Genomic DNA, 27,069 nt, shown 5'->3' with positions numbered 1-27,069 from the left:
TCATCTTTGGCCGGTTTGTGGCCGTTTCCTTTTTTAGCATCCTCCGAGGCCGGGGCGTGGCCCTCTTATTTTGTGTTTTGATGTATCGCCCGGTGCTTCTTGTTTATCAATATATCGTCCAACTTTTCCTTTATTAGTTTTGGCATAAAAATTGACAAGTTAACCAATCGGTCTCTTATTGACTCGGGCGGTCGGCAAGTAAAATATGGGCGATCGGCCATTAATTACGAACGTTAAACGCGAGCAAGTAAAATATGGGCGATCGGCCATCAGTTGTGAATGTTAAATTCGAGCAAGTAAAATATGGACGATCGGCCATTTAATTGCGAACGTTAAATTCAAGCAAATAAAATATGGGCGATCGGTCACTAATTGCGAATGTTGGATTCGAGCAGGTAAAATATGGGCGATCGGCTACTAATTGCGAATGTTGAATTCGAGCAAGTAAAGGCCATTTGTTTGTGATTTTCATTTAGATCGAGGTGAAGACGGGCGGTCGGCCATTAATTGCGATGTTAATCGAGCAAATTTGGTGAGCGTTTGGCCGGCACTTGCGATGTTAATCGAGCAAGTGGGCGTTCGGCCAATACTTGCGATGTTAATTGAGCAAGTTTGGTTGGCGATTGGCCGGCACTTGCGATGTTAATCGAGAAAGTGGGCGATCGGTTGGCCGACACTTGCGATGTTAATCGAGCAAGTGTAGGTGGCGGTCGGTCATTGCTTGTTCGGTAGAATATTTCCAACACTTTGATGAAAACGCCTCGTTAAAACCTCCCTGGTTGGGTGAGGAAAGAGTGCGTGATTTTATTGATTTTAGCTGTAATAGAACTTGAGGTGCGTGGCATTCCACGTCCTCAGTACAATTTTTCCTGAAAGCCATTCTAGATGATAGGCTCCTCCTTGTGCGACTTCTCGGACTCGGAAAGGCCCCTCCCAGTTGGATGAGAACTTCCCTTAATTTTTTTCTTGCGTCGCTGCGCATTCTCCAGACGAGATCGCCCTTCTGGAAACCTCTCGGCCGGACTTTGGTGTTGTACCTTCTGGACGCCCGGGCTTTGCAGGCAGCCTCCCGAATCTTGCTTTTGTCACGAAGCTCACTTACCAGGTCGAGGTTGACCGCTAGGCTTTCCTCGTTTAGGGTGAGATCGAACATTTGCCGTCGTATGGTGGGCTCGGCCACCTCATCTGGGATCATGGTCTCGGTTCCGTACGTCAGGCTGTAGGGTGTTTCCTGTGTGGTAGTTTGGGGGGTGCACCTGTACGCCCAAAGTACCTCGATCAGTTCCTCGGTCCATCGGCCATTTGCTTTGCCCAGCCGCTTCTTCAGCTCGTTGAGTATGACCTTGTTGGCGGCCTCGACCTGCCCATTGGTTTATGGGTGTTCCACCGAGGTCGTGATGGACTTGATGCCCAGGTCGTCATAGAAGGACTGTAGGCCTCGGTCGATGAACTGTCGGCCATTATCAGTTACTATTGTGTGTGGGACTCCGAATCGGCAGACAATGCTCCTCCATACAAAATTTTGTACATTCTTCGCCGAGATGGAGGCGAGGGATTCGGCCTCGATCCATTTTGTGAAGTAGTCGGCTCCCACCAGGAGGAACTTGGTCTGCCCCTTCCCTGGAGAGAATGGACCGATAATGTCCATCCCCCACATGGCGAACGGCCATGGGGAGATGATGTTGTGCAGTTCTTCCGGCCTGGTGTGGTGGAGGGGGCTGAACTCTTGGCACTTGGCGCATTTCTTCACGTATTCGGCACAGTCGCCCTGTATGGTCGGCCAATAGTAGCCGGCTCTCAATACCTTGGCGGCCATCGTCCTCGCCCCGGCGTGATTTTCGCAGATTCCCTCATGGATCTTGGCCAGAATGTACTCGACCCTTTTATTGGTGATGCATTTTAGCAAGGGGGTCGAGTAGCCTCTCCGATACAAATCTTCGTTGATCATGGTGTACCGGGTGCATTGTTGCTTCATCGCCTTCTCTTGGTCAGCCTTGCATGTGCCGTCCGTTAGGTATTGGATGACGGGTGTCATCCAGTTGTCGGCCTCGGCCTCTTCCTCTTCTATAGCCAGACACTCGGCCTCGGCCTCCGTCACATTAGGGTGTCTCAGCCATATTTGTATGATTGACCTCTGATAGCTCTTCTATTTTGTGACCGAGAGCTTGGATAGGATGTCGGCCCTTTTGTTGTCCTCCCTCGGTATGTGTTGCAAGGGTGCTTTGCTGAAGCGGGCGATACTGTTTTTGGCCACGTGGTAGTACCGCTGCAGCAAAGGCTCTTTAACCTCGAAATCTCCATTGACTTGGCCGACCATCACCTGGGAGTCGCTTTTGCATGTAATCTCGCGCGCTCCTGATAAGTGTCTAATTTCAGTAATATTTCATATTAAAATATAGACACTTATGAGGATTTATTGCTAATTTACATAAAAAATAATCCCTAATTTATGAATTTATACATTTTTACATTTTTTATGATCTTTATTTGAATAAGAGTATTTTATTCCCAAATTTGGTGTTAATTGCAGATTTCTAAGGAAGATTGGAGATTTGGTTTAAAGATGAATGATTTGAGCTAAAAAGATAAAGATAGAAGGTCCCAGAATGGAAAAAGATACAAATGAAGATTGGGCCTTTTTTATGTTTTATCATTTAGCCCGTTAGTCTAACCCTAGAAAACTAGGATAAATAGAGGGCTAGAGGCTCAACCTTAGGGTGCCAGATTGAGAGGAAAACACCATAGAGTGAATTGTAACCCAATTGGGAGAATGGAAGGTGATAGAAGTATGCGTGGCTAATTCTACCATTTGGGATTGGGAGTAATCTACTCAAACTCTTATGTATTAAGGTGATATCTTATATATTAATATTCAGTTTTTGATTGATTATTGGTATTGTTGTTTTACTTTTAATTTTCCGTGACAAATTGAGAATCTTAAATATGACCGGGAGGTATTTTTAGGGTTCGGACCTAAACCACAATACTTAACATATTTGAGTGCTAGGAATAGACTTGAAATGTTAATTGCTATTAACGTCTGAGCTTCGTTCTAAGTTGTTCTTATAATTATGCGAGGGATCGATAGTTAGGGAACATTCTTAAGGATTTTATATGCGAGGAATCGATATAAATGATTTTTATACGGGCATCAATTTCAGTTAAAGAACTTAATATTGACATGCTAATCAAAATACATGAGAGGGAGAGAGACGAAACCTAATCCCTATTTTTCCAATTGAAACAATTAATTCTTTGTCTGTTTTCTTATTAATCATCGCCAACACAACCACTTTCAATATACTTTTTATTGTTCTGTTGTTATATTTAGCGAATATTGTACTTGATAATTCACTGTTCTTTGTGGGATCGATATCCGTCCTTAGGGACAATTATTACTTCTGACAAACGCGGTGCACTTGCCGTAAAAAGTCATCAGCTCCCATGTCGTAGGCTAGGTTCAGCCCGGCCAGCAAGGCCTCGTACTCGGCCTGGTTGTTGGTCGCCCGGAATCCAAACTGGTGGGCTTGTTCCAAGAAGAGGTCGTCCGGTCCCTCCAGGACGACTCCCGCTCCACAGGCTGTTTTATTTGAGGAACCGTCCACATAGAGAGTCCACCCGCCCGAGAGGGTGGGTAGCGGTGTCAGCTCGGCCGAAAAGTCGGCCAAGCATTGAGACTTGATGGCGCCCCTCGGCTCATAGCGTATGTCGAACTCGGAGTGTTCGACCGACCATCCTATCATCCTCCCTGCAAGGTCCGGTTTAGATAAAATTTTAAAAATAGGGTAGTCGGTTCTTACAGTTATGAAGTGATTTTGGAAGTAGGGGCACATCCGCCTTGCCGTGAGGACGAGTGCGAGAGCCACCTTCTCAATCATCTGATATCGGGTCTCGGCCGAGTGGAGGGTTCGGCTGACAAAGTATACGGGTCGCTTCTCGCCCTCGGCTTCCTGCACTAGGGCAGCGCTGACTGCTTCTTCCGAGACTGCTAGATATACCAGGATTGGGTTGTCGGGCCTCGGCTTCTGGATGAAGGCCGGGGATGTGAGGAACTCTTTGAATTGTTTGAAGATTTCCTCACATTGGTCGTCCCAGACGAATTTTTTGCCCTTTCGGAGCAACTGAACGATCGGCCTCGTCCTCTCGGCCAGGCGGGGGACAAATCGAAAGAGGGCGGTCAGCCGCCCAAGGAGTTGTTGTACCTCCTTCACGGTGTTCGGACTTCTCATGTTGAGTATGGCCTGACATTTGTCGGGGTTGGCCTCTATCCCTCGGTGGGTGAGCATGAAGCCTAGGAACTTTCCTCCCTCCACTCCGAAAGTACATTTTTCAGGGTTGAGTTTCATGTTGACTCCCCTTAGAGCCCTGAAGACCTCGTCCAGATCCTTCAGATGTTGCTCGAACGAGTCGGACTTCACGACTATGTCGTCCACATAGACTTCTACCACCCGGCCTATCAGACCCTTGAAAACTTTGTCCATGAGACGCTGGTAGGTCGCCCCTGCGTTCTTGAGGCCGAACGACATGACCTCGTAGTAGTAGTTGGCGTCGGCCGTCATGAAGGTCGTCTTCTCCTTGTCCCTCGGGTGCATGCTTATCTGGTTATAGCCAGAGTAAGCGTCCAGGAAGCTCATAATTTTGTGGTCGGCCGCCCCATCCACCAGGCGGTCAATGTTCGGGAGGGGGTAGGTGTCCTTCGGACATGCGCTGTTGATGTTTCTGTAGTCGACACACATCCTCCAGTTACCGTTAGGCTTGGTGACCATGACGACGTTGGCCAGCCATGTTGTGTATCGGGCCTCTCTTATGAATCCGGCCGACAGGAGCTTCTCGGCCTCCTCCTTCGCTGCGAGTCGCTTTTCGTTGTCCAAGTCTCTCTTCTTTTGGGAGATCGGTCGGGCTTCCTTGAATATGGATAGTCGATGGGTGATGACATCCAGGCTCACCCCCGGCATGTCGGCCGGCGTCCATGTTCGCCCGGGGATCGAGGTCTACCAGTGCCACGGTTGGCTGGGCCTCCCTCGGCCGGTCCTTCCTGGGGGAACGGTTCTTTCGGGAGGATTTTCTCGCCCGAAGGGGAGAGGTGTCGGCCCTTAGAGGCTCCACCCGGAGGCTCTCAGCGTAGCACTCTCGTGCTTCTTTCTGGTCCACGTGGACTGTGAGAATGTCCCCTGTCTTCGAAGGGAATTTCATTGCAAGGTGAGGGGTTGATACTATGGCATCGATGAACAGGTATCGAATTTTGATTGTCCTGGTGCTCTTCCCCTCTCCGAAGGTGGTGTATAAGTCGATATAACCCTTGGTACCCACCCTCTCGCCCGAGAATCCTACCACGTGGTCGTCGTATGGCATCATCTCGGTCTCGGCCATCCTCATAGCCTTGAAAGTTTTCCAGTAAAGGATATCTACCGAACTTCCTTGGTCCACGAGGGTCTTCCGTATGGTGAATCGGTCTATGTCGACCGTTATCACCATCGGGTCGTCTTGCTGGCGGTAGGCTACGCCCTTGAAGTCCTCGTCCGTGAAAGTGATGGGTGGCATCCTCGGTCGGAATGCCACCGCATTCACCTGATGTACCGCCCGGAGGTGTCTCTTCCGAGCGTTGTTCGTGCTTCCTCCTCCGGCGAAGCCGCCGGCTATAGTATTGATAACCTCTCGGTTACCTCTCTGATCGGCCTCCCTGGGGGGATCGTCTCTCCGAGGGGGGTCGGCCCTTGCGGGTTGTCGGTTGCCTCTGGTATTTCGGTCATTTCGGCCGCGTTGAAGTGACCTCGTCCGCCTGGGTGGATCCTCCCGGCCGGGTGGGTCTCGGCCATTCCTGCTAGGGAGATGAGACCTATAGAACTATTGAAGTCTTCTTCTCCTTCCTTCGGTCGGGCAGGTGACTGGGTGATGAACTGGGATTCTTCTCGTCCTCCTGCTTATCCTTCGACACTCAGCACACGGTCGTCGGGTGAACACCGGATGGTGGGGGTACCTGCGAAGGCACTCCGACGCTCAAGTCAGTAAAGCGGGTGGTCAGCTCTCAGGTAGGTGAACAGTAATAAATAACATACCTTACTCCTTGGAATGCGTGCTATTTATATTATTCTAATGGGCCTACCTTGTTGGGCCCGTTTATCGAGGTGGATACCGCTTAGGGTTGCATTACCTAATTCTTGATGATGGATTAGCTTCACTGATCTCAGTTTGAGCGTTAATTGTGATAGGATTCGGCCAGCGGCCAAGTTCCCTTGATGCGGGTCGGCCATCGGCCAAATCCTTGTGGTTCTCGGTCGTCTTAGTTAAGTCTTCTAAGGTCTCAGCCTCTCGGCCTCTCGGCACAAGTCTTCTAAGGTCTCAGCCTCTCGGCCCCTCGGCTAAGTCTTTTAAGGTCTCAGCCTCTCGACCTGTCGGCCAAGTCTTCTAAGGTCTCGGCCAGGTTCCCCTGGTTTCGGTCAGGTTGACTGGACATCGATCAACCGGGTGGGTCCTGACCTCGCCCATACCGGTACAGGATCAAAAACCATTTTTATTATTTTCAACTATTTATAAATTAGCCAACATACAAGTTAAAGGTTACCCTCGTCATGGATGCACACACAACCAATTTCACACTTCCACACTTTACATCCAATTTTCTCACCTGAAATTAGCTGCAATCACAAAAAAAAACTAATTTTTTCTACAGAATTATCCTAATCATTTTTAATTGATTTTTTAAAACTTTCAAAACTAATTAAATACAAATTTAAAAAATATTTATTAATAATAAAAATTAATTTAGATACGAATAAATTTTTTAGTCTTTAAATTAATATTTAATTTAATCTGAAAAAAAATTATTATTTTTTAAAATTGTTTTTTATTTAATAATTTTCTAACTGATTAGTCATCAATTATTCGATTTACCAATATAGTAATCTATGATAAGTTATCTGATTTTTTACAATTTTGAAGTTTATTTTGTTTTTCTCTATTATTTATTATGATAAAAAAATATACAATTTCCACTCGAAAGGTCTTTGATTTTGTAGACATTCTTAAAGCTTTCTTGCACTGAATTGAATTCAAGGTTTAGTGAGCTGTGTCTCTACAATTTTGCTCTAATTTTTCTTTTTTTTAGGCTGGAAAAAGTGAGGAATCTTTGAATGGGTACAGTTAAAGGGTAAGGATATTAAAGTCTATCAAAGTGAGATATATTAGTTGACTTTTACCAAAAAAAAAATCAATTTCTCTAATTTATTTATTTTATATTATTCTTTTTTCTGATAAAAAAAACCTGAGACTGAATATATATCTATTGGATAATTGTATCTTAGCAATATATAACTTATATCTCAATTATATCTTCATATAATCAAGAATAGTATGTTTATTTCCTTCAATATATACAAATTTAGAATATTTGTTATGTAATAGTTCTATATTTTTAGGCAAAATATGACGTGTATAATTTTTTGACATAAATGTGAACAATTTTGTTTTTTTATTTATTGGTTTTTGGTATAAAAAATCGGTAAATAAATCCTACAAGATATTTTGATATTTTTGTCCAATATTAAATAGATTTCAATGGTTGAAAAAGATGGGAACGGATGGAAAAAAGAGACATATTTCCTATTTTTCATACTATTTGACCTTTCTAATTATCTTCATCTTGGCATGAATATTTGCCCAGTGATTTTTGTACCGCCCTGGTAGTCGGAAGTGATGACGTGGCATCCAGCTACAGTATAGGCGTGTTGACAAGGCGCCAGGTTGGCAGAAGGGAAGGAAGTCGGGGGGCTCGTGAAGTCGCCAGTTATTAAGTTGGCGTGTTCCGATCTCCAGCATACCAGAATCGGCGGTCACTGGGTTAAAGATGAAGTCGCCAGATGTAAACTCAGGCGACCTAGTGATTGGAGATCGCCAGAGCAAGCACATCGCCAGAGATGAAGGTGGCGCAGATTATGAAGGCGGCCGGCGAGACCACAGGGAAGGTGTACGAAGGCACCCTAACTCGCCAATTCCAGTAGAGATCGCGCTCCCAAGTTAGCTATGCACTGGGCAGTACCATGCATAAGTAACTTAGCAAAATGAGAGTAGAAGCAGCGCCCAAGTCAAGGAGGCTCCAGATGATGGCACGTGTACAGTTGGATGCGAGCCACGTAGTCTGTAACTGCCAGGAGAGAGAAAGTGACCAGGTATATAAGAGTTCTCAACGAACTTTCGAGGTACGCACGTTCAGATTATACTCTTTACGCTTGCGAGTTCTAAAGCACACTGTGAGAGAGAACATTGCACGGTTCCTTGAGATTTCTTGAGCGTTCTTGCTCAGTATTTGGTGGTTCGGTCACTGACTTGGGCGTTGGAGTGCGATCGGCCGCAGGGGCGCCGCTCTGTTCTTTTGCAGGTTCTTGAGGTGGATCTTGGAGAAGGACGGAAGATGGAAGCGGTGCGCAAGTCGATCCTTAGACGAGGCAAGCTCCTACGTTCCGGTCAATAGGCAGGATCAATTTTGAAGAGGGAGGTAATTATTAAGAGTGAGAAATCATGCAAAACAGAAATTGAAATTGTTGAAGAAAAACTATACTTTAACATTTTCTTAAATTGTATATAATTCTTGATAGTTTTAGAATATATATATATATATATATATATATATATATATATTGTACTGTCCCGAATCGGGTAGGTATTTGGTCGAGCTCACTAAGGGCTCATCAGGGGAAGGTGATAGCATGAGAGCTTAGCATGGACCGCGAACCGACCTAATAGGCCCAAAAACACAACCTGTTTTGGTCTTGGCTCAGTATTGTGCAACGCCAGCAAGGGACAAATTCCACTAAAGGAAAGTATAACGTTTTTCCTACACACACATATTCCCGATAGCGTAATAAATATAAATATCATATTCTCGATAGCGTAATGAATATAAACGTCATATCCTCGATAACGTAATAAATATTATCCCCAGTATCCCTGATTACATTGCTTAACTATTCCAATTTATATACTATGAAATGACACATTAATGTCGGGAAAGACCAATGTCAGAAATCCAAGCTCATGTATGCTTATAAATAGACAACCGCCTACAGGGAGTATCCAACTTGCATCTTTGCAGTATATTTTACCATACACATTATATTTTGTGCTCTCACTGACTTGAGCGTTGAAGTTTAATCGCAGGTGGAGCCCCCCTCATCTCCAGAAGATCGGTTTGCTGAAACCTGGAGATCATTCTTAAGCACCTCATTCACTAGCCGACCGACCACCAAAAAGGAATCCGAGAAGAGCTCATCCATACTCCGACCGACTTCGAGCCGGTGATAACATATAATAAAAAAATAAATTTGTAACTAAATAATATAGAAAATTATTAAAATAATATTATTATTAATTACTAAGTGACAATAGAAAAAGAGTTGAATGTTAATAAGATCCTTCTAACAACCAGTGTTGATGATATTGAGGATTGGAGGAGCATTGACTCCATGGTCGCATACTAGATTAATATTCAATCTATCGAACCTTCCATTCCTTTTATTATTACTTATTATGACAAATGATTGAGTTTTGAGGCAATCTACATGAGTGATTCTTCATCCATAACAAGCCTCAAATTCTTCAGTTAGGGTTGGAATCAGCGTTCTTTGTGTCCATATGGCTAGAGTGTCGTTGCATACTAAGACCCGTCTAAAAAAGAGAAAGAGAAAGAGAGCATGCACATGTGGCAAGCGTATATGCAAATGGGTTGTTGAATTGACCAAGGAACATGAAGATGAATCAGTTTACCCATTCTTAATGGGCTTGGATGATGCTTTATAGACTCTTTCTTCCTACATCTCCATACCTTCTTGTGTCACCCCCATACTAAATATGAAAATACCATTTTATCCTTTTTTTTCACCCCCTTGAATCTGAAATAATAAGCCTATGGATTATGTAATCCGGATAAATTTCGAATTACATAATCCGGAAGTCAATTTCATATTTAGAAAAGACTTCCGGATTATAAAATCCGGAAGCTAATAACACATCTGAAAAAAAGACTTTCGAATTACATAATCCGGAAGCTAATCTTATGTATAAAAAAGATTTCTGGATTATGTAATCCAGAAGCTAATCACAAAAGACTTCCGGATTACATAATCCGGAAGCTAATTCTGAATCTAGAAAAAGACTTTCGAATTATGTAATCCAGAATATTGAAAAGGGTATTTTTGGAATAAGAAAAATTTATGGGGTGGCACAAGAAGGTATGGAGGTGCAGGAAGAAGCAGCCTGCTTTATATATAACTCTTCATTCTAATATTAATTTTCAGGATCCACTTGCTCCGTTAAACAAAGTGCATTCTTTGGTGGTGTAAGAAAAATGCTGAAGGACCACACCGAAAGGGCGTGAAGGATGAATTGTGGTTGTTAGTACTAATCTTCATTGAGGAACTTAGGGATGTTTTGAGACTAAAATTTACCTTAGATGGTGTTCTTTCCGGATAACTTTTATGCTGGCGATAGGATGATTTTTTTTTTCTAGTTGATTGATTACAAAGAAAGAAAAGAGGAAGCTATACCTGCAAAATATTTTTCGACGCTTATACGCTTAAGTCAATAAGAACAGAATAATATTTTTAAGTAAAGAGAATATAGTGGGTATAATGAATATGAAAAAGTCGTCCTTACTTCCTAAGCTCGCTAGTCTATTTATGTCCTTCTTAATATGGACATTTAATGTTGTATTAATAGTTTATGAGACAAATGAATTTTATAATAATATTTTGTAATCGAGTTAAGTATTTAAAAATTGCATTAAATTATCGAGTTAAGTATTTTAAGATTTAGTTAAATGAACGATTATTGGTTTGAAATTTAATTGTGGGTATGTGTAAATCAAGATAATTATGCATAAATAAATATGATTAAGGAAGTTAACGAGGATCCCAAAAAGTTGGATTAATTTCCGAGAATTAAGTTCATAAGAAAATGAGTCTTTTGAGAACTCGCCAATCGATCATTCTATTTCATTATGGGTCACGTCCAAATGTCGATTTGGGTCAGGACGACTCACAGTCTCCCAATTTTGAGTCGAAGATGCGAGAAGGCTCAACAAAACATGCCCGAGAAATGGAGTCTCACACCAACATCGATTTGGCTCAATATGACTCGAATGGGTAATTTGTGTGATTTATTACAAAAATAGGTAAAAAAAATATTACAAATATAGGGATATCATGTCATGTTTGCACAACTTCTTCACACTACAATTGCATCAAGCAAGAACGAGTTTACTTAGACAAAAATAAAGTTAAGTGATATTGAGACGATTTTGGATAGATACTAAAGTCATGTGACACAATTTTGGTTAGTTAAAGTCGTACTATCCTCATACAACTTTAATTTGTTGGATTAATAAAGAAATCATGCTATCATCATACAACTTCATTTTTTAGTTTGAAATATACATCATCCAACAACTTTAACTTCAATGTTTTTTTTTCTTTAGAAACTTTTGGCAGGGGTATATCACCTTATAAATTACCTGAAATGACTGAATATATATTTTTACGTGCAGGTTTTGTATTATATTTTTATCTTATATGGTATTAAAATAAAGAAACAAGGGTAAGGGACATTAAAAGAATTGTAGAGTGAAGCATACAGGTCGGGCTTTGGAATTTTGATATTTATATACACCACGTGAAAGAATTTTATAATTTAATGACATTAATAATTGTTGATTATGTGTGTTTTAAAGTTTAAAAAATATAAATGATTAAATAGTATAGTGAAACAATTAAGTAAAAGATGAAAACAAAAAAAAAATAGTTAAGAATTGTTGGGTTTGTATTTTGTAATTAATATGGAAATGATTTTTTTATAAACTAATTGAATCTGAAAAAATGATTGTGGGTGTATAAAGGAATAAGATGGGAAGTTGACTCATATACTAGAAGAGTAAAATACGTTTTATGCAAAAATAATATATGTGTAAATATTCATTTTATTGTCTATAGGGCAATTTTTCCTATTGTGACATTCATTTTGACAATCTGAATATTTTTTCGGTGTATTAGGATATGTCTGGATACAATTTGTAGTTGGTATTTGAGATTATTTTCTTCGTATATGTGGTTTGGGTATTAATGTTGAACTTATCTAAGGAGATCAATAATCTTGATTTTGAACGGGATGAAACTATACTTCGTAAGTCTTAAAATGTTGTGGAGGTTGTAGACTGCGACAATAAAAGTGGTTAGTTGTAAATGACATTACACACAAACAAAGATAACATACAGACAAGGTACCTTGAGAGCTTGAAACTCACAACAATTACACCACAATTCATTTAGTTTACGGTGTATGACATAGGTGAATGTGTCAAAGTTAGATAGTGGATATCTCTTGCACATTAGAGTTTTGTCTATTGTATCTTGTGCATGACACAATACTGATTGTTGCTCATTTATTTAACAAGGCAATAATTTCTGCACGGCAAATATGACATGAATGTAACATTGACTTTGTCTTCATTCCTCGTTCAACGAACCAATAGTTTGCTCTTCCAAATGTTGTCTTCTCAATAGCAAAAGTTGGTAATGATCATGCTCCCTCAATCATAAAGTTCATGCATTAGCTAAATTTGTAGTCGTGTGACTGGACCTTTTGCCCCCATCATGAACTTGAGTCCATTTTTCCAACGAAATTTGATTCACAACTTGTAAGAATTCTGATTGAATTTTAGATAATTTTGCTTTAAATGTTCGTTGTTTCATTTCATAAGTTGTGACACTGTAATAAATGAAATTAGTCACAATGTATTGTTGACATAATCGTTGATCCTCTATCTGTAATGAGACAAACATTTGCTTCAAGTGTAATGAACGCTCAGAGCAATTGGAAGAACCTGATCATTTCCGTTTTGAGAAGGGCGTTTTAAAAAATTGCGGGAACACAAGGACATGTGGTTACTTATTGCTTCAAATTATTGGTTATCTAAAATTATGGAATACTATAAATGAGAATGCTAATAGCTTTAGGAAAGGTAAGAGTAATGCCACTCATTCTATCAAAGGGCATGACCCTAGCAAAGTATATTGCTCATTGGTTATGCTTTTACGAATATTAATAGAGTGTCATTTGGTATTGAAAGTTCAAGTATGTTATAAATTATTATTAAATGTGTCACAACATCCATTTTCTTAAATAGTTTATTTTCTTTCTAGTGTTAGAGTAATGATTATCGCAAAAATAAAGATGGAATTTGTGATATTTATTTTAAAGCTAAGTAGACTCGTGCATTTTTTTTCCTTTTAATTTTATCAATGATTTGAGTTGATTCATTGTGATGTACATGAATCCATATAGTGCCCCTTATTCATGTGATGTCTTTTATTTTTTCAACTGTTGATGAATACTCTAAAGTGGCTTTGGATTCACTCCGCCTTTGTTTGGATCAGGGAGATAATGTGTAAAAATTTGATGGAGTGAATTTGAAGTGATTTTAGAGGAAAGTTAGGTTGTTTGGGTTAATGTATGTTAAATGGATTTGTAGGAAGAAATTATTGGAGTTTGTAAGTGATGTGACGAGTGCGATTGAATTTTTATTTTTGTTAAATGTTAAAATTGTAAATTTACAATTTTAAAATAATTTAAAAATTAAATGAGGTAATTCACATGTATTTATAAAAGCCAATAAATATATGAGATATTGTATGGATAAAGTATTATATATATAAATTAAGAAAATAAAATAGTAATTTCATTAGTATATGTTAATTAGTCAAGGAATAAGCACAAAAAGAATAGAGAACGTGAGAAAAAAAAGAACACAAAGGTAGCACACAAACACCCTAATCCAAACACAATAAATTCACACTCTTCATTCCTCTTGCATAATACAAGTCTTGAAGCAGACACACACTTAATAATTAGAAGTTGTTGATTTTGTCAAAAGATTTAATAAGAAGGTGAAATGTATTCAAAGTGATAATGGAATCAAATTTATCTCTTGAAAATAATTTCTTTTACAAATGGTGTCTTGTTTAAAGTGTCTTATGTCATTATCACATAACAAAATGAATGAGTCAAATGAAAACATTATCATTTATCTAAGTCATGCTCTCCCATTTGAAGCTCACCTACCTATTGAATTTTAGAGAGAATATATTCTTACAACCAATTAACTTATTAATTGTACCCCTACTTTATTTCTCCAAGAGAAAATCCTATATCACATTTTTTTTTTGTCACAACCCCCAATTATATTCACATTAAAATCTTTAGGTGCCTTTGCTTTGCTTCCAAGATTCACAAAGATTGCACTAAGTTTGCTCTTAGAAGTCAAAGGTGCATTTTCACTGGGTACCTTCATTAAAAAAACTGTTGGTTCATATGATATTGAGACTAGGTAAATTTGGTTCATATGATATTGAGACTAGGTAAATTTCGAAATATCAGATGTGCATGTGCTCTTTGATGAGAATCACTTCTTTTCTATAATCATCCTCCTACTTCTATTTTTACCTTTATGCTTTTGAAATAAATATTATTTAAATTTTAAAGGATTATTATTAATATTTTTTCTTTATTTTCTTCATTTATTTTTATTTCAAAGTGATATATTTTTCTTAAATTTATATATCTCTAAACTTTATTCGTTTATAAATATAATCCACTTTTTAACTTTTCATCTAAATTGTCTTAAATTTTCAAATATTAATGCAAGATACTGAATTTTAGTCCATAAAAAGGGATTTTCGTAATATGCACACGATGCTATGCATAATTAAAAAAAATCAGAGATTTCTCAGAATCAAATAATAAAAATATTGAGCATAATTTATTTAAAATACAGAGATTGAAGTGTAAATTTACTAAAAATATTACTACGGTTTAAAGGACAAAAATGACATTTTAGCATAACGCTATCGAAAACATAAATCTCGATATATCTCAACATATGTGAAAATTTTGTATAAACCCTAGTAATCGTAAACCCGCGGGATCGCCTCCGAGCTTTAGGTGCCAGTGACTCAACGCGGCAAACGTAACCTCAGAGCTTGAGCAATGGCGGCGAAGAAGCAGGACGCCGGAAACACAAAAAAGAGAAAGCGACTCGATAACAAAACTCACGAATCTCCCTCTAAGTCCAAGACTTCCAATCTCGCTGTCTCAAAGAAGCACAAACCGCACTCTGTTGCCAAAGACAAGAAGCAGCAGATGCCTCCTCTTACTGGCCGAGAACGTCGTATTCATGCCAAGGTTTCTCTTCTTTATTGTAATAATTCGAAATAGCGTGTTGCAAATTTATGATTTCGATATGTGCCTGTAATGTGGATAATCATACTGGAATCGTTCAAGGAGTTTGTTCAATTTTTGGTTTGTTCTATGCTAGTTGATCAGCGAAAATTTTGTAGATTATTTGTTTTGATTGATTAGCTGAGAGAGTGTGTTTCATCTCAGGAACTTGCGGATGCCAGAAAAAAGAAGAGAAGGCGACATTATACTCTTGAACAAGTGAGAACATTCCTTTTCATATTTTAAAGTATTATGTCACTTGAACTTAGTGCTGTAACCATATTTCTAAATTGCGGTAGCTCATGGCGTGATATTATTGTATGATTCCAACTAATGGAAAGAAGAATTATACAGTTATTCTGATTTATTGGTTTATGTTTTATTCATTAGGCGGTATAAATTTTTATTTTATTTGAAGAGTTTGTGTAGTTTGCCAAATTTGCCACCATCAAACGGCTCTGATATTCTCCTACTATCCTACACTATCACACTTCAACAATTAGAATACAAGATTAATTTTACGTGATTAAAATTTATTCTGCAATTGCGGACTGTTGCAGCACACCAACAACATTGCGGTGCAACAGTTGTTATTGTCCGCAATTTAGAACCCTGGTTATAACTCAAGTTTCTTGCACATCTATTGCTGAGAATTCACAAGGTGTTATTTAATTTTGGTTAATTCTATACAGGAGCTTGCACGTCTATGGGAAAAAATGAGACGTCATGAAATTGCTAAAGAGGACAGAGCTAAGTATGTTCCTTTAAGAAAAAAATTAGGGACTGACATTTCATTGTCAATGGTATGCTAAGCGTTTTTGTTTTTCTTCTTGTTGTCCCTATTATGTCTTACTTCAGACTTTTTTTTATAATTGAAGGCTAGTTACAGAAGCTCTGCAAAAGATGAAGGGGAAGATTTCAGAGATTGTTGGCTCTCACATTTCATCTCGTGTTCTTCAGGTATATTTGTTGGTATATACTTTTTTTCAATTTTCTGTTTCACATAATTTTAGAAGAGCATGCAGTTTAAATAATTTGCTTTCTTTTTGTTTTAATTTAAAGACTTGTGTCAAGCATTGTTCTCAAGCTGAAAGGGATACAGTATTTGAAGAGCTTTCTCCACATTTTCTAAATCTAGCATACAATGCCTATGCTGTTCACTTAGTGAAGAAGATGCTCGACAACGGTATGGTCTATATGAAATATACGTAGTTATTTGTCAGTGTCATCTTTTCTTTTAATTGACTCTCCTTTTTCAGCCTCCAAGAAACAACTAGCAGGCTTTATCTCCACTCTCCATGGTCACGTTGCTCCTCTTCTTCGTCATATGGTTGGCTCAGTTGGTATGTAACTTTGGTTTGGGTAGTATTTTGCTTGCAGGTGTTCATGGTTTGGATCTGAATTGTTTAGGATTGCAGTTTTACTAACCATGGTTTTAAATAGCACACTATAGCAGTGTGGAGTGGCCCTTGCCTGCTACAGGGGTTGATGTACTGGAGAGGTTTAGTGCAGCAGCTGTAGCAGCGGAATAGCGACCATATTGGGCGCTAGAATGGTGCCATTTGTTGATTACAAAAAATACCTTAGAAATGAGACATCAGGACTTTTTTGGAGGGTTATTTTGGGATTTTAATTTCCAAAATTGAAATATATAGATGTAATAATAGTGATAATGGTAAAGAAGACTTGGATTTAGAAGATGATGACTGCTAATTGCAATCTAGGAAACTTTTATTTGACTTCTGTTGGTGTTTTCTTGTACATTTTGTTAAAACAACTGACTTTTTATTGTTAATTATAAAATGTTACTAATTTTTATTTTTTTTTATCTTTTTGAGAATTTCTATGTCTATAGTATATATTACATAAACTATAAATCTTTTTTAAATAGCAGCTGTTCTCCCATGTGCTATCTTGGTAAAGTGTTTTTGAAGCCAACCACTAGGTGCTCCAACCTGAAATTTAAAACGTTGCTACTAACAATGAGAGAAAATCCAATACTAGTTTTCCTCACTAATTTTCTGCTGATTTTCCATAACATGATATGAAATTGTTAATAATTTTAATATTCAGCTTTTAGCCAAAGTCAACTTTCCTGCAATAAGTTTTGTGTATCTACATGTGATGCAGTTGTAGAGCATGCTTATGAGTTAGCAAATGCTGCACAAAAGCAAGAACTGCTTTTGGAATTATACTCCACAGAACTTCAGTTGTTTAAGGATCTAGTGTCATTGAAAGAGAGCAGGTAAAGACTTAGTTGTTGGTAGTCTACAATTCAACATCACTATAAGTTATATTTAAAATAATTTTAAAAAATAATTACTGGAATCTGACATTGAAGGGGGTAGAATGCATAAGGACATATCCTACCTTTGCAAAAGTTACTTGGAAAAGATAGATGAACCTTCTGTTCCAACTTTTATTTATTTATTTGAGACCTGCTTATATTTGAATGCCTTTTGGGGTTTTTCTGGAAGCACCATGATTAGAGAAACCGGGGACTAAAATTTATTCAATATATAATTAGTTTCTGACTATTTTCTTGATATCCCACTACTTTGTGTTACACTGAATGATTTGAAATAAGTTTAATTTTGAATAAATTACTAGGGAAATATAGTCCATCTTTTTTTATCTCAACTTTCATTTAGATACTTGTAGATGAGTAAGTTCTTGTGAAATTTGTATTGGTATTTTTATTCTACGAAGCTGGCAATGTATATAAAACAATGATAAGGACAGTTTTCCTTGCAATGATTAGTTCTTTTCCTGCCAGAATTGATGTTAATTTCTTAATTTTACCGATTTTAATGGGATGTGTAAGAATTTAATATGGTGATTTATTTGTTTTTCTCTTGCTGGAGTTTTTCCTTAGCTTTTATTGTGTGTCAGATTATTAGATGTGATGTCCAAGTTGAAGCTACAGAAAGGTTCAGTTTTGCGACATATGACATCAGTGATTCAGCCAATTTTAGAGAAAGGGATAGTTGACCATTCTATCTTACATAGAGTCTTGCTGGAATATTTTAGCATTGCTGACAAGGTACCTCTCTTCCATTTCACCAATGTTTCTTCATGCCTTTTATTTTTGCAACAAATTTCACCTTGGGCAATAGTATCTAAATCAACTTCTTCAAAAGTCCTCTGTCACAGATATAATCCAACAGTTATCAAGTCCACTCATTGTTAGAATGATTGGTACGAGGGATGGAGCCAAAATTGGAATTCTGTGTGTAAAATATGGAAATGCTAAGGTTTGTCCAGCAACATCTTTCTTATCAATAGAAATGTTTAGAGTATTCTTTATGATAAACACCATATGATTGTTCTTTACACTCCATTTATAGGAAAGAAAGAAGATTATCAAAGGATTGAAGGGGCACGTAGACAAAACAGCTTATCATCAATATGGGTGCATGGTAAGTAATTCGACTGTGAGGCTATGCTTTTTTGTTAACCCAGCCTATTCATGATTTAGTTGTGCCTTTATCTGAGTCTAAATTATTCATGCTGGCGCCTCTCCCTGGGCACAGATAAAAGGGAAAAAATATTTGACCTGGTGACACAGTTCACCCTTAAATAGTTAAAAAATTCAGAAATAGCTGTGAATCATATGGACCTAAATCATTTAATAGGGATTTGTTTTTTCTAAACATCCAGGGTTCAGAAAGGTGTGCACGCTTGTATGAGTTTCCATGCTTGTTTAATGCACTGTTCTGAAATTTAAAACTGGATTTCTCTCAAACAATGGAGGCTATTTCTCTAAAAGTCGAAGAAAAACTCCCAAAATCCACTGGCCAAACACAACAGAGAAGTAAATGAAAGGAAGTTCTCATTTGGGATTTCCTGGAGAGTACAAACACCAGCCAATACTAAAATCACAAATTCTGAATAATTAAATACCTTTCCTCTTTCCCCTCCTCTAGAAATATTCCATAACTGTCTCTGTATTATTCTTCTGCCAAACATCCACTACTGACATCTGTACGTCATGTTAAGATCCCACTTCTTAATTTGCACAATCTCACTTTTATTATAGAAATATATTATTGTTGAAGAAGGTCACATCGACTGAGATAAAACCAAATTAGAGTTTATGCAAATCTTACCTTAAAAGTCAGATCTATGAAGTTAAATTAGATTTAAATTCCACTTTTTTTAAAATGACATCAGAGTCATTCAGACTCTATCCAAGTTAAGTTTGTTGGACCTCCTGTCACCGGTTATTAGGTTTCCCCTAGTCTCATGTTCAAGATGTACATTCCTAATCATTAGGGATGTGTTGGAGTCCATATTGACTGGAGATAAAGTCAAATTATAGTGAAGCCATTAGAAGCCAATTTTGTGAAGTTGAGCTAGACTTAAATTTCACTTTCTTAAGAATTATATTGAAAGAGTAGGATCTCATGCAGTGGTAATGTCACTGCAGAGAATCCATTCCCTTTTTTGTATATTAACCCCACTCTGCATGTGTGAATTCATCCTCGTGATTTTTGGCTTTCTCCTATCACTTATTTATCTGTCTCTCATGTTTCTTGGGTTGTCTTGAAGTGTATTGACTCAATAGTTACTTCTCATATGTAGTTGTTATCTGTAATTCTTACTTTAGAACTTGTTTTAGAGTGGCATATTTCCAAGTGTAATGTTAAGGATAAAAATCAGTCAGTTGTTCTCGGCTGGTAATGTTATATATATATATGGAAGAGAGAGGAGTACATTACAAGGGAAAGGTATACCCTATAACACTCAACCCCTTATGCTAGGTACGCATACCCAGAAAGCAGCTTTGTGTAAGCTGTATAGTACAATACCAATCATACTTTTAACACCAACTTTAGAAATCAGTGAAAAAGAATCATGTTTGCGCTCCTAACTTCTAGTTGTATAATCAATTTTACAGGTGCTGGTTTGCATTCTTTCAGTTGTCGATGACACAAAACTGATAACAAAGGTTTGTTTGGTTTTGTTATGATTCTGTTTTTCTCATGATTAGTAAATATTTCTAAGCGTTAAGCATTCATGATGCAGGAAATCATTCGTGGGTTTCAGTCAGTTCTAAAGGAGCTTGTTCTGGATAAGGTTTGTCCTACCGTACTTTACCTTTGATGTTTACAAGCATTATGAAGGAGAATTGAATATAGTTTTCATGAATTAATAGAAAACTTCTTAGAAATCCTTCTTATGCCTATGTATATGTTTATTGTGTTTTCTTGCTGTAATTCTGTTCTGTTGTTTACTTCTGAATTTTACAGAATGGAAGGCGACCCTTACTCCAATTATTACATCCTAATAGTTCACGCTATTTCAGTCCTGATGATCTTGCTACTCTTAGTTTATCTATACCTTCTCTGTCTCCGAAGGTTCATTTTTTAATCTATCTTTTCTGCTTTTTGTTACTTAGAAGCAGCTATATTTGTCACACTCTTCATTTGATGCTATCAGGATCAGTCAGGAGAGAGCTCTCTTACTGAAACTATCAAGGTTTCACTTGGTGACGAAGAATCCAAGGAAGACATGGCAGTGGATGAAGTTAATAAAGATAAGACTTCTGTGGATGATTCCGACCTGGCTGAGAGTGGGAAAAAAGACCCACTTGTTAGAAGGCAGGAATTATTGATCAAGAGTGGACTTGCAGATGTAGGTTGATTTGGTTTTCTTTTATATTTGATTTTTTACATGTTTAACCTGTGTTTTGTACTGATGCTTGTCTCTCCTTAATTTTTGTTCCTGATTTAATTCGGATAAAAGAAAGTTTCTTTACATATTCCTGTTTAAGACCAGGAGATTTAGAGAGAGAAAGCGATCTGTTGGAGAGAATCTAGTGAATGAAAAGGTCTTTTATTCAAGAGAAGGAATACTTAGGTTCTGCATATAATCCATACAATAGACTAGACGAATTTAATGCAGAGTGGACAATTAGGTCTTTTACTCAAGAAAATGAATAAAAAGGTTCTGCATGTAATATACAATGTCTACTCTTGATAGATTTAGTGCAGAGTGGACAATTTCTAGGTTAATATTGAGTGAAACTCCCTACACACATTTATAATGTCATACGTAAATATATTACTTAATCTCGTTATGATTATTTCCAACAATTTCTTTTATATCTTGCTCACATAAATCATATTACCTCTGATCCTTTTTAAGTTTCAACTTTCTTATCGATGTATATGTCATTTTAAAAGATCAAGACTATTATTAGTCAATTATACCCTTCACCTAATATTTAGTTGTTATACTACATTTATGATAAAATTAAAGTGGGGAGAAATTAATAATAATCAATGACAAATAAATCGATGAGTTAGATAAAGGTTGTAGTACACCCAACCTTAAAATACACTTAAAAAGGAACTTAGTACTGATTTTGATGATATCCAAATGCGGAACCTGGTGAATTATGATGTTGTGCTGAAAATGTTGTTTTATTGTAACTTGTTTTGCAGAGTCTTCTTGATGTGTATGTATTGAGAGAAATTAAAGTGGGGAGAAATTAATAATAATCAATGACAAATAAATCAATGAGTTAGATAAAGGTTGTAGTACACCCAACCTTAAAATACACTTAAAAAGGAACTTAGTACTGATTTTGATGATAGGCAAATGCGGAACCTGGTGAGTTATGATGTTGTGCTGAAAATATTGTTTTATTGTAACTTGTTTTGCAGAGTCTTCTTGATGTATGTATTGAGAGCGTTGAAGAACTGCTACGGTCAAATTTTGGCAAGGAGATTTTGTATGAGGTAATAAAGAGGATGTTGATATTATAATCTCACCAGTTCAGTAAATTTTTACCAAGTATTGTCTTGTTAAATTCAATTGCACATGCAGGTTGCAACAGGGGGTTCTGATGGCATAATGCTCCCAACTTTGGATGATAAGATAAATTCTCTCCACAACGCAGTAGCTTCTCTTGCAGCAATGCCTAAACCAGCAGATTCACAAGAGGAGCATGTCCTTGAAAATTTCCATTCAAGTCGGACCATTAGAAAACTGATTTTGGATTGCCCCAACTTTGCTTCCACCTTATGGGAAAAGGCTTTTAAAGGGAAAAGTGAGTTATGGGCGCATGGCCATAGGTAAGTTTCATTTACTTTTTAGTTCAGATTTTAACCAATGAAATCAGGGTGCAAAGTATTGATTTCTTACGTCTTCTTTTTGTCATGTCATGTCAATATGGTTGCAGCTGCAAGATTGTTTCAGCATTTTTAGAATCACCAGATCTGAAAGTGCAAAAACTTGTAAAAAAAGAGCTACAGCCTTTAATTGACCGTGGAATTCTCAAGAACCCGAAGCATAAAGAACAAGAAAGCCAATAATTGTCTTGATGGAAAAGGGGACTATATCTCAAAGGGACAGGTGTGGCACAAGATCAGTAGCCAAGTTATGATGTGGAGGCAGTAACCATCTACTTTTTCTGAATTTGTAGAAAACAGTTAAAAGGCACAAACTAAATTTGATTGAGAAAGCTGATGTCGTGATTTTGACAACCAGGAGAAACAGTGCTAGTTCATGGGAATTACTAGATGTGTAATGATCTACTTTTGCATATTTAATGCAGCAATTTTGCATCCCAGGTAGTGTTAACAGTCAGTGTATTGCAGTACATGTATGTGTTGTTACTGTGTTCAACTGTTTAATTTTATTTTAAAAGCTATGTCGCCTAATTTTTATTTCAATGCATTTTTTACGCTTGGGGGTTCGTAATGAGACGCATATATATCATGCCAATTTCAAACGAAATGCAAGTAATCCTTTAAAGAAGAAGCGAGAGGCTGACAATCTCATTGCGTGAATTAAATATTTCTAGCTAACATTTTGACGGAACAAAAGCGAATTTGCCAGCAAACAAACTCCTAGATTGGACCTCAAAAACAGGGGAGGCATGCAGAGCACCTCCTTTTTCATTGTGATGCATACTATTTCTCTGCAAGTACCAAAAAGTTGAAGAATTCTTGTAAATATTGCTCCTCAGATGAGGGTACCCTTGGTACAGGTAATCCGACGGATCGAAAACAGGGGTTTCTTTCTCATATCTATGAAGCGACTTGCTTCTATGTAGAAAGCCAACCGGATTTTGGCGTGGAGATTCTTTCCTTGACATTGAATTTGTTCGCAAACAGTTCTCTATCACCTTAGCCTCGTCCATGAATCTTTCTCTCATTTCCCTAATATTTCTCCAAAGTTTAAAAGATCTTGACCTGGTGATGATGTGCCATGCCTTAAAACCTGATCCACCTGAATTGACAGGGGCATTGCTCGATGTATACGGAATTCTTCTGCACTCGATGCAGAAATGCTTATATCTCTCCACGTCAAAGTCTTTTCTCTTTGCTGCATTAGATAGACATGCATAGGCCTACAAGAAAAAGGGTGGCAGGGATGAGATTGTATTCCACCATGGGGTGTTGATAATACCTTCAAAGTTTAGAATCACCAGAAAATAAATGTTCATTGTTTCTGTGTTATGTTACCTGCAGGCTTAGCGGCTAAACAATTAAAAGGAAAAAAAACATCACAGAAATACCTCAGAAACGAGCTTGAAAGCAATTTCAGCCTTGGGGTGTTTATTCTTATCTGGATGAACTTGTAAGGCTACAGAAGGGAAAAAAGAGGCTCCTAATTATTCAGAAAAGAGAGAGAATGCCAGATTTCACAAAGCCATATATAACCAGTTAAACCTACCCAGTTTATGGTACCTCTTGCGAATGGCATTCACCCCTGCATTTTCTTCCACCTATGAGAACCCAATATGGAGAAACTTTGCATCATAAAAGGGAACCTATATACGGTTTGTTTCAACAAGAAAGGTAAAGAACTTACTCCAATAATGCAATACCAGTCAACGAATGTTGCGTTAGCTGGTTTTGAGAGAAATGTATGATGAGCACATACCACAGAACGCGTGGAAATGGAGCAAATCTCTAATACCAACTTGGACTTGGGGTCTGAGTCTTGTCCCATTCTCCCCATTTTGAGAGTGATATGATAGCGCGAATATTGGAAGTTGAGGACAAAACGCGAATAGGGGTTAGAAATAGTGAAGGTGGTTTCCTTTTGTTGGTTTTCGGAGGGCAGTAATAATAAACAGAGATGCGGAGATTAAGAAAAAATAGCAACCTTTGCGGAGGAGATATTTGACATTGGATCAGTTGGTGGGATCAGACGAGTTTAGAGATACGGAGAGGTTAACGTTATTCTCTCCAAATGGCACTGATTGAGAAGTATTAGGGAAGGACATTTGGCCCTTACGTTTCTTTTTCCTTTTCTTGTTCAAATTTAAATCTAAATCCAACTAAAAGGCCTTATTTTATATGATGATATATTATGTTACTTCTATGTTAGTTAGATTAACCAAGTTGTTGTTCCAAATCTCTACCACCCCCTACCATTTGTTGCAACATTCAACAACTAGTAAGTAGTAACATGTTAGGCTGAAAATAGAACCTCACACCACTGTGACAATTGCAGAAGTTCAGAGGTTGTTTTCTAAAGATTCTGTAGTATGTGTAATTTGATTAACCCACTTACCAGTGATTCTGGCCACTTTTAATGATTTATCTTTCAGTATCCACTTCAAGTATTGTTTTATTTCTTGATGTTTGTAAGAGCACTGTGGAAAATTAGAAACTCACAAAAGAGTCATGAAAAAAGCAAGCACCCTTGGTACATGAAACCCGTTATACACTTGTGCAGCGAAACGTGACAATTACTGGTAGAAAATACATGAAGGGTTCGTAGAGGCTTGAAGGTTATGGTGTTGGGGTAGGTAGATTGCAATATTATTTTGGTACAATGTCTTTAAATTCAACGAGAAATTACCCGTGAAGATGAGATGGGAGCGTTCAAGTAGGGTGTGACCCACTCATATAATGCCCGGTTAAAAAAAACAATGAAATCATATTATAGGTCCCTACCCTGTCCTTTTGTTCAAAACAACGTATTATCTTTCATCTTCTCACAATTCATTGTGCATCTCAGACCTTTTTCTCCTCGGAAATTGCCTGCTAATTTATAAATCGCAACCAAATCACAATTTTTATAATCTTTTTAACCAGAATGGTGGAAAAAAGTTGTCATGTCACAGTGAAGATTTTCAACACTTACAATGCACTAAAAGAAGAAAGGAAATATAGTTAGTTTAGTGAACTTGTCTAATGATAAAAACTACAAAAAAAAAGTAAGTTAACAAAAACGTCTTCTTCGTTATCATGTATTGGTTGAAGCTTAGGTGAAAATGTAACAACCTTTGGTGCAGTGGCTTTAAGGGGAAAGTTGGTTTGTCCTGCTTCAAGTTGGTTCTGGCACTCAATCCTCAAACAGCTTCATGTCTTCTCCAAATTCCCACTGGAGAGTTTTTCCATCACCATTGGTTAGTTAGAGAAAACTAGGGATTTTTTTATATTCAAAATAGAGGTTTTGTTGTGTACATTTAAAGTATTGAAGCAGTATATTAAATGTTTGCTTGAAATGTAGTAGCAATAAGTTTGAAAGAAGTAGTACTATTGCTTTAGACATCGGTAACCGAACCTTTGTTTTGAGTTTAACAACTGCATCTTCCAAGATAGGCTTTGTTTTGCATAGGGACAAATTGCAGTAGGGTAAAGTGCTACAATTTTTATTTCATAGTATTAATTAATTTGAAGCTCCCATGGCCCAATATACAGGTCAACAATGTACTGGAAATTCAAAATCCAACACAAGAAAATTCAGGAATTGTGGGTCAGGGTGGAGATTCAAGTCTATGCAACTCTATTTACTTATTTGCTTAATTATTATTTATAGGACATTGATCATGAGGAACCCTAGGAAATTTTCTACTGTCCCAGCTCGCGAGGTCATCAATTCAAAAATCGGTTAAGAGAAAATAATACAGTATATAGAATAAAAAAAACCTAAATATGTTTTTTGGTTCTCGTATTTTACGTGGAATTAATTTTCATGTCTAGTCTTAGAGGTATTAGATACATGGATACATGTAGTAAGAAATTTATTGGAGTAGTTATTCACTAATTTTTTTTACATAACACACGAAATTTCAACATAGATTAAGATATTAAAATTTTTCATACTTACTCATTTTAATAGTTTTATTATTCATTGTAATATTATAATATTTATCAATAAAAAAATTATTAAATTTATTTTAATATTTTTTTATTACAAATATATCTAAAAAGTCTAAAAGTAATAAAATATTAGTGAATTTTACATTTTACATATATATATATATATTCTGATTTGTCTGCAACCAAACAGAAAAGACAGAAGTGATATTGTTATTGACCAATTAATGGAATGACAAGAATAGCATATTGCTTTGAAGAGCTTTGGAAAAGAGAAAAAGAGGAGAAGTAAAATAAAAGAAGAGAGAAAGGAAAAGTTAATTTTTGCATAAACATGACTCCTACAAGATTCTTAATTCAAAATGAAGCTGCTACGCTATTCCTCACACTCTTTTACTTACACACCAAATTTTTTGGTTAATATCATTTTTTAAATCTTGGTTTGTCTTTACACTCAGTCACCCTAACGATATAGTAATACTGGCATTATTCAAAACGATTAATAACAATGATATATTTCATGAATTATAGATACAAATAATAATTTTGCAACGACTAGAAACTTTAAGCAAATAAAACAAACGGTACTTAACAATTAATATATTTTTATCTCCACGTCTAAATGTTTCTTCTACAAAACATTTTTTTTTATTGCATGTATTCTACTTGATCCAAATCCCAATAGGAAATAGTTCAAATTCTATTCTTATGAATATTAGAATTCTATCCATTTGTTCAA

The 27,069-nt window shown here is 37.3% G+C and overlaps 2 protein-coding genes across 2 annotated transcripts; one reads left to right on the top strand and one right to left on the bottom strand.

The window, feature by feature from the left end:
* The first annotated feature begins 14,893 nt into the window (after window positions 1-14,893).
* LOC137806976 (pumilio homolog 24) lies at window positions 14,894-22,943 on the top strand. The gene is made up of 17 exons (XM_068607381.1): window positions 14,894-15,225; window positions 15,427-15,480; window positions 15,954-16,015; window positions 16,140-16,221; window positions 16,324-16,447; window positions 16,521-16,604; window positions 17,392-17,506; window positions 18,154-18,304; window positions 18,402-18,515; window positions 18,609-18,680; window positions 20,162-20,212; window positions 20,290-20,340; window positions 20,514-20,621; window positions 20,704-20,898; window positions 21,933-22,007; window positions 22,096-22,343; window positions 22,451-22,943. The coding sequence occupies exons 1-17, from the start codon at window positions 15,031-15,033 to the stop codon at window positions 22,581-22,583; spliced, it is 1,914 nt and encodes a 637-aa protein (XP_068463482.1). The 5' UTR covers window positions 14,894-15,030; the 3' UTR covers window positions 22,584-22,943.
* A 21-nt stretch (window positions 22,944-22,964) lies between these two features.
* On the bottom strand, window positions 22,965-24,464 carry LOC137806977 (uncharacterized). The gene is made up of 4 exons (XM_068607382.1): window positions 24,088-24,464; window positions 23,950-24,001; window positions 23,792-23,859; window positions 22,965-23,623 (listed from the first exon to the last, which is right to left on the bottom strand). The coding sequence occupies exons 1-4, from the start codon at window positions 24,235-24,237 to the stop codon at window positions 23,075-23,077; spliced, it is 819 nt and encodes a 272-aa protein (XP_068463483.1). The 5' UTR covers window positions 24,238-24,464; the 3' UTR covers window positions 22,965-23,074.
* Window positions 24,465-27,069: the final 2,605 nt, after the last annotated feature.

This window comes from Phaseolus vulgaris, chromosome 3 (genome assembly GCF_000499845.2).
Source record: "Phaseolus vulgaris cultivar G19833 chromosome 3, P. vulgaris v2.0, whole genome shotgun sequence".
Taxonomy (NCBI): domain Eukaryota; kingdom Viridiplantae; phylum Streptophyta; class Magnoliopsida; order Fabales; family Fabaceae; genus Phaseolus; species Phaseolus vulgaris.
This window is presented reverse-complemented; position numbering and strand designations above follow the sequence as displayed.

What these genes read in the sequence shown, in the direction of transcription:
- LOC137806976 (XM_068607381.1), top strand. Translation starts at nt 15,031, where the DNA reads ATGGCGGCGAAGAAGCAGGACGCCGGAAACACAAAAAAGAGAAAGCGA. An exon ending in ATCATCAATATGGGTGCATG is followed by an intron (nt 18,681 to 20,161) that starts GTAAGTAATTCG and finishes TCAATTTTACAG; the next exon opens with GTGCTGGTTTGCATTCTTTC. An exon ending in AGGAGCTTGTTCTGGATAAG is followed by an intron (nt 20,341 to 20,513) that starts GTTTGTCCTACC and finishes TGAATTTTACAG; the next exon opens with AATGGAAGGCGACCCTTACT.
- LOC137806977 (XM_068607382.1), bottom strand. Translation starts at nt 24,237, where the DNA reads ATGGGGAGAATGGGACAAGACTCAGACCCCAAGTCCAAGTTGGTATTA. An exon ending in ACTGGTATTGCATTATTGGA is followed by an intron (nt 24,002 to 24,087) that starts GTAAGTTCTTTA and finishes GGGTTCTCATAG; the next exon opens with GTGGAAGAAAATGCAGGGGT. An exon ending in CAAGAGGTACCATAAACTGG is followed by an intron (nt 23,860 to 23,949) that starts GTAGGTTTAACT and finishes TCCCTTCTGTAG; the next exon opens with CCTTACAAGTTCATCCAGAT.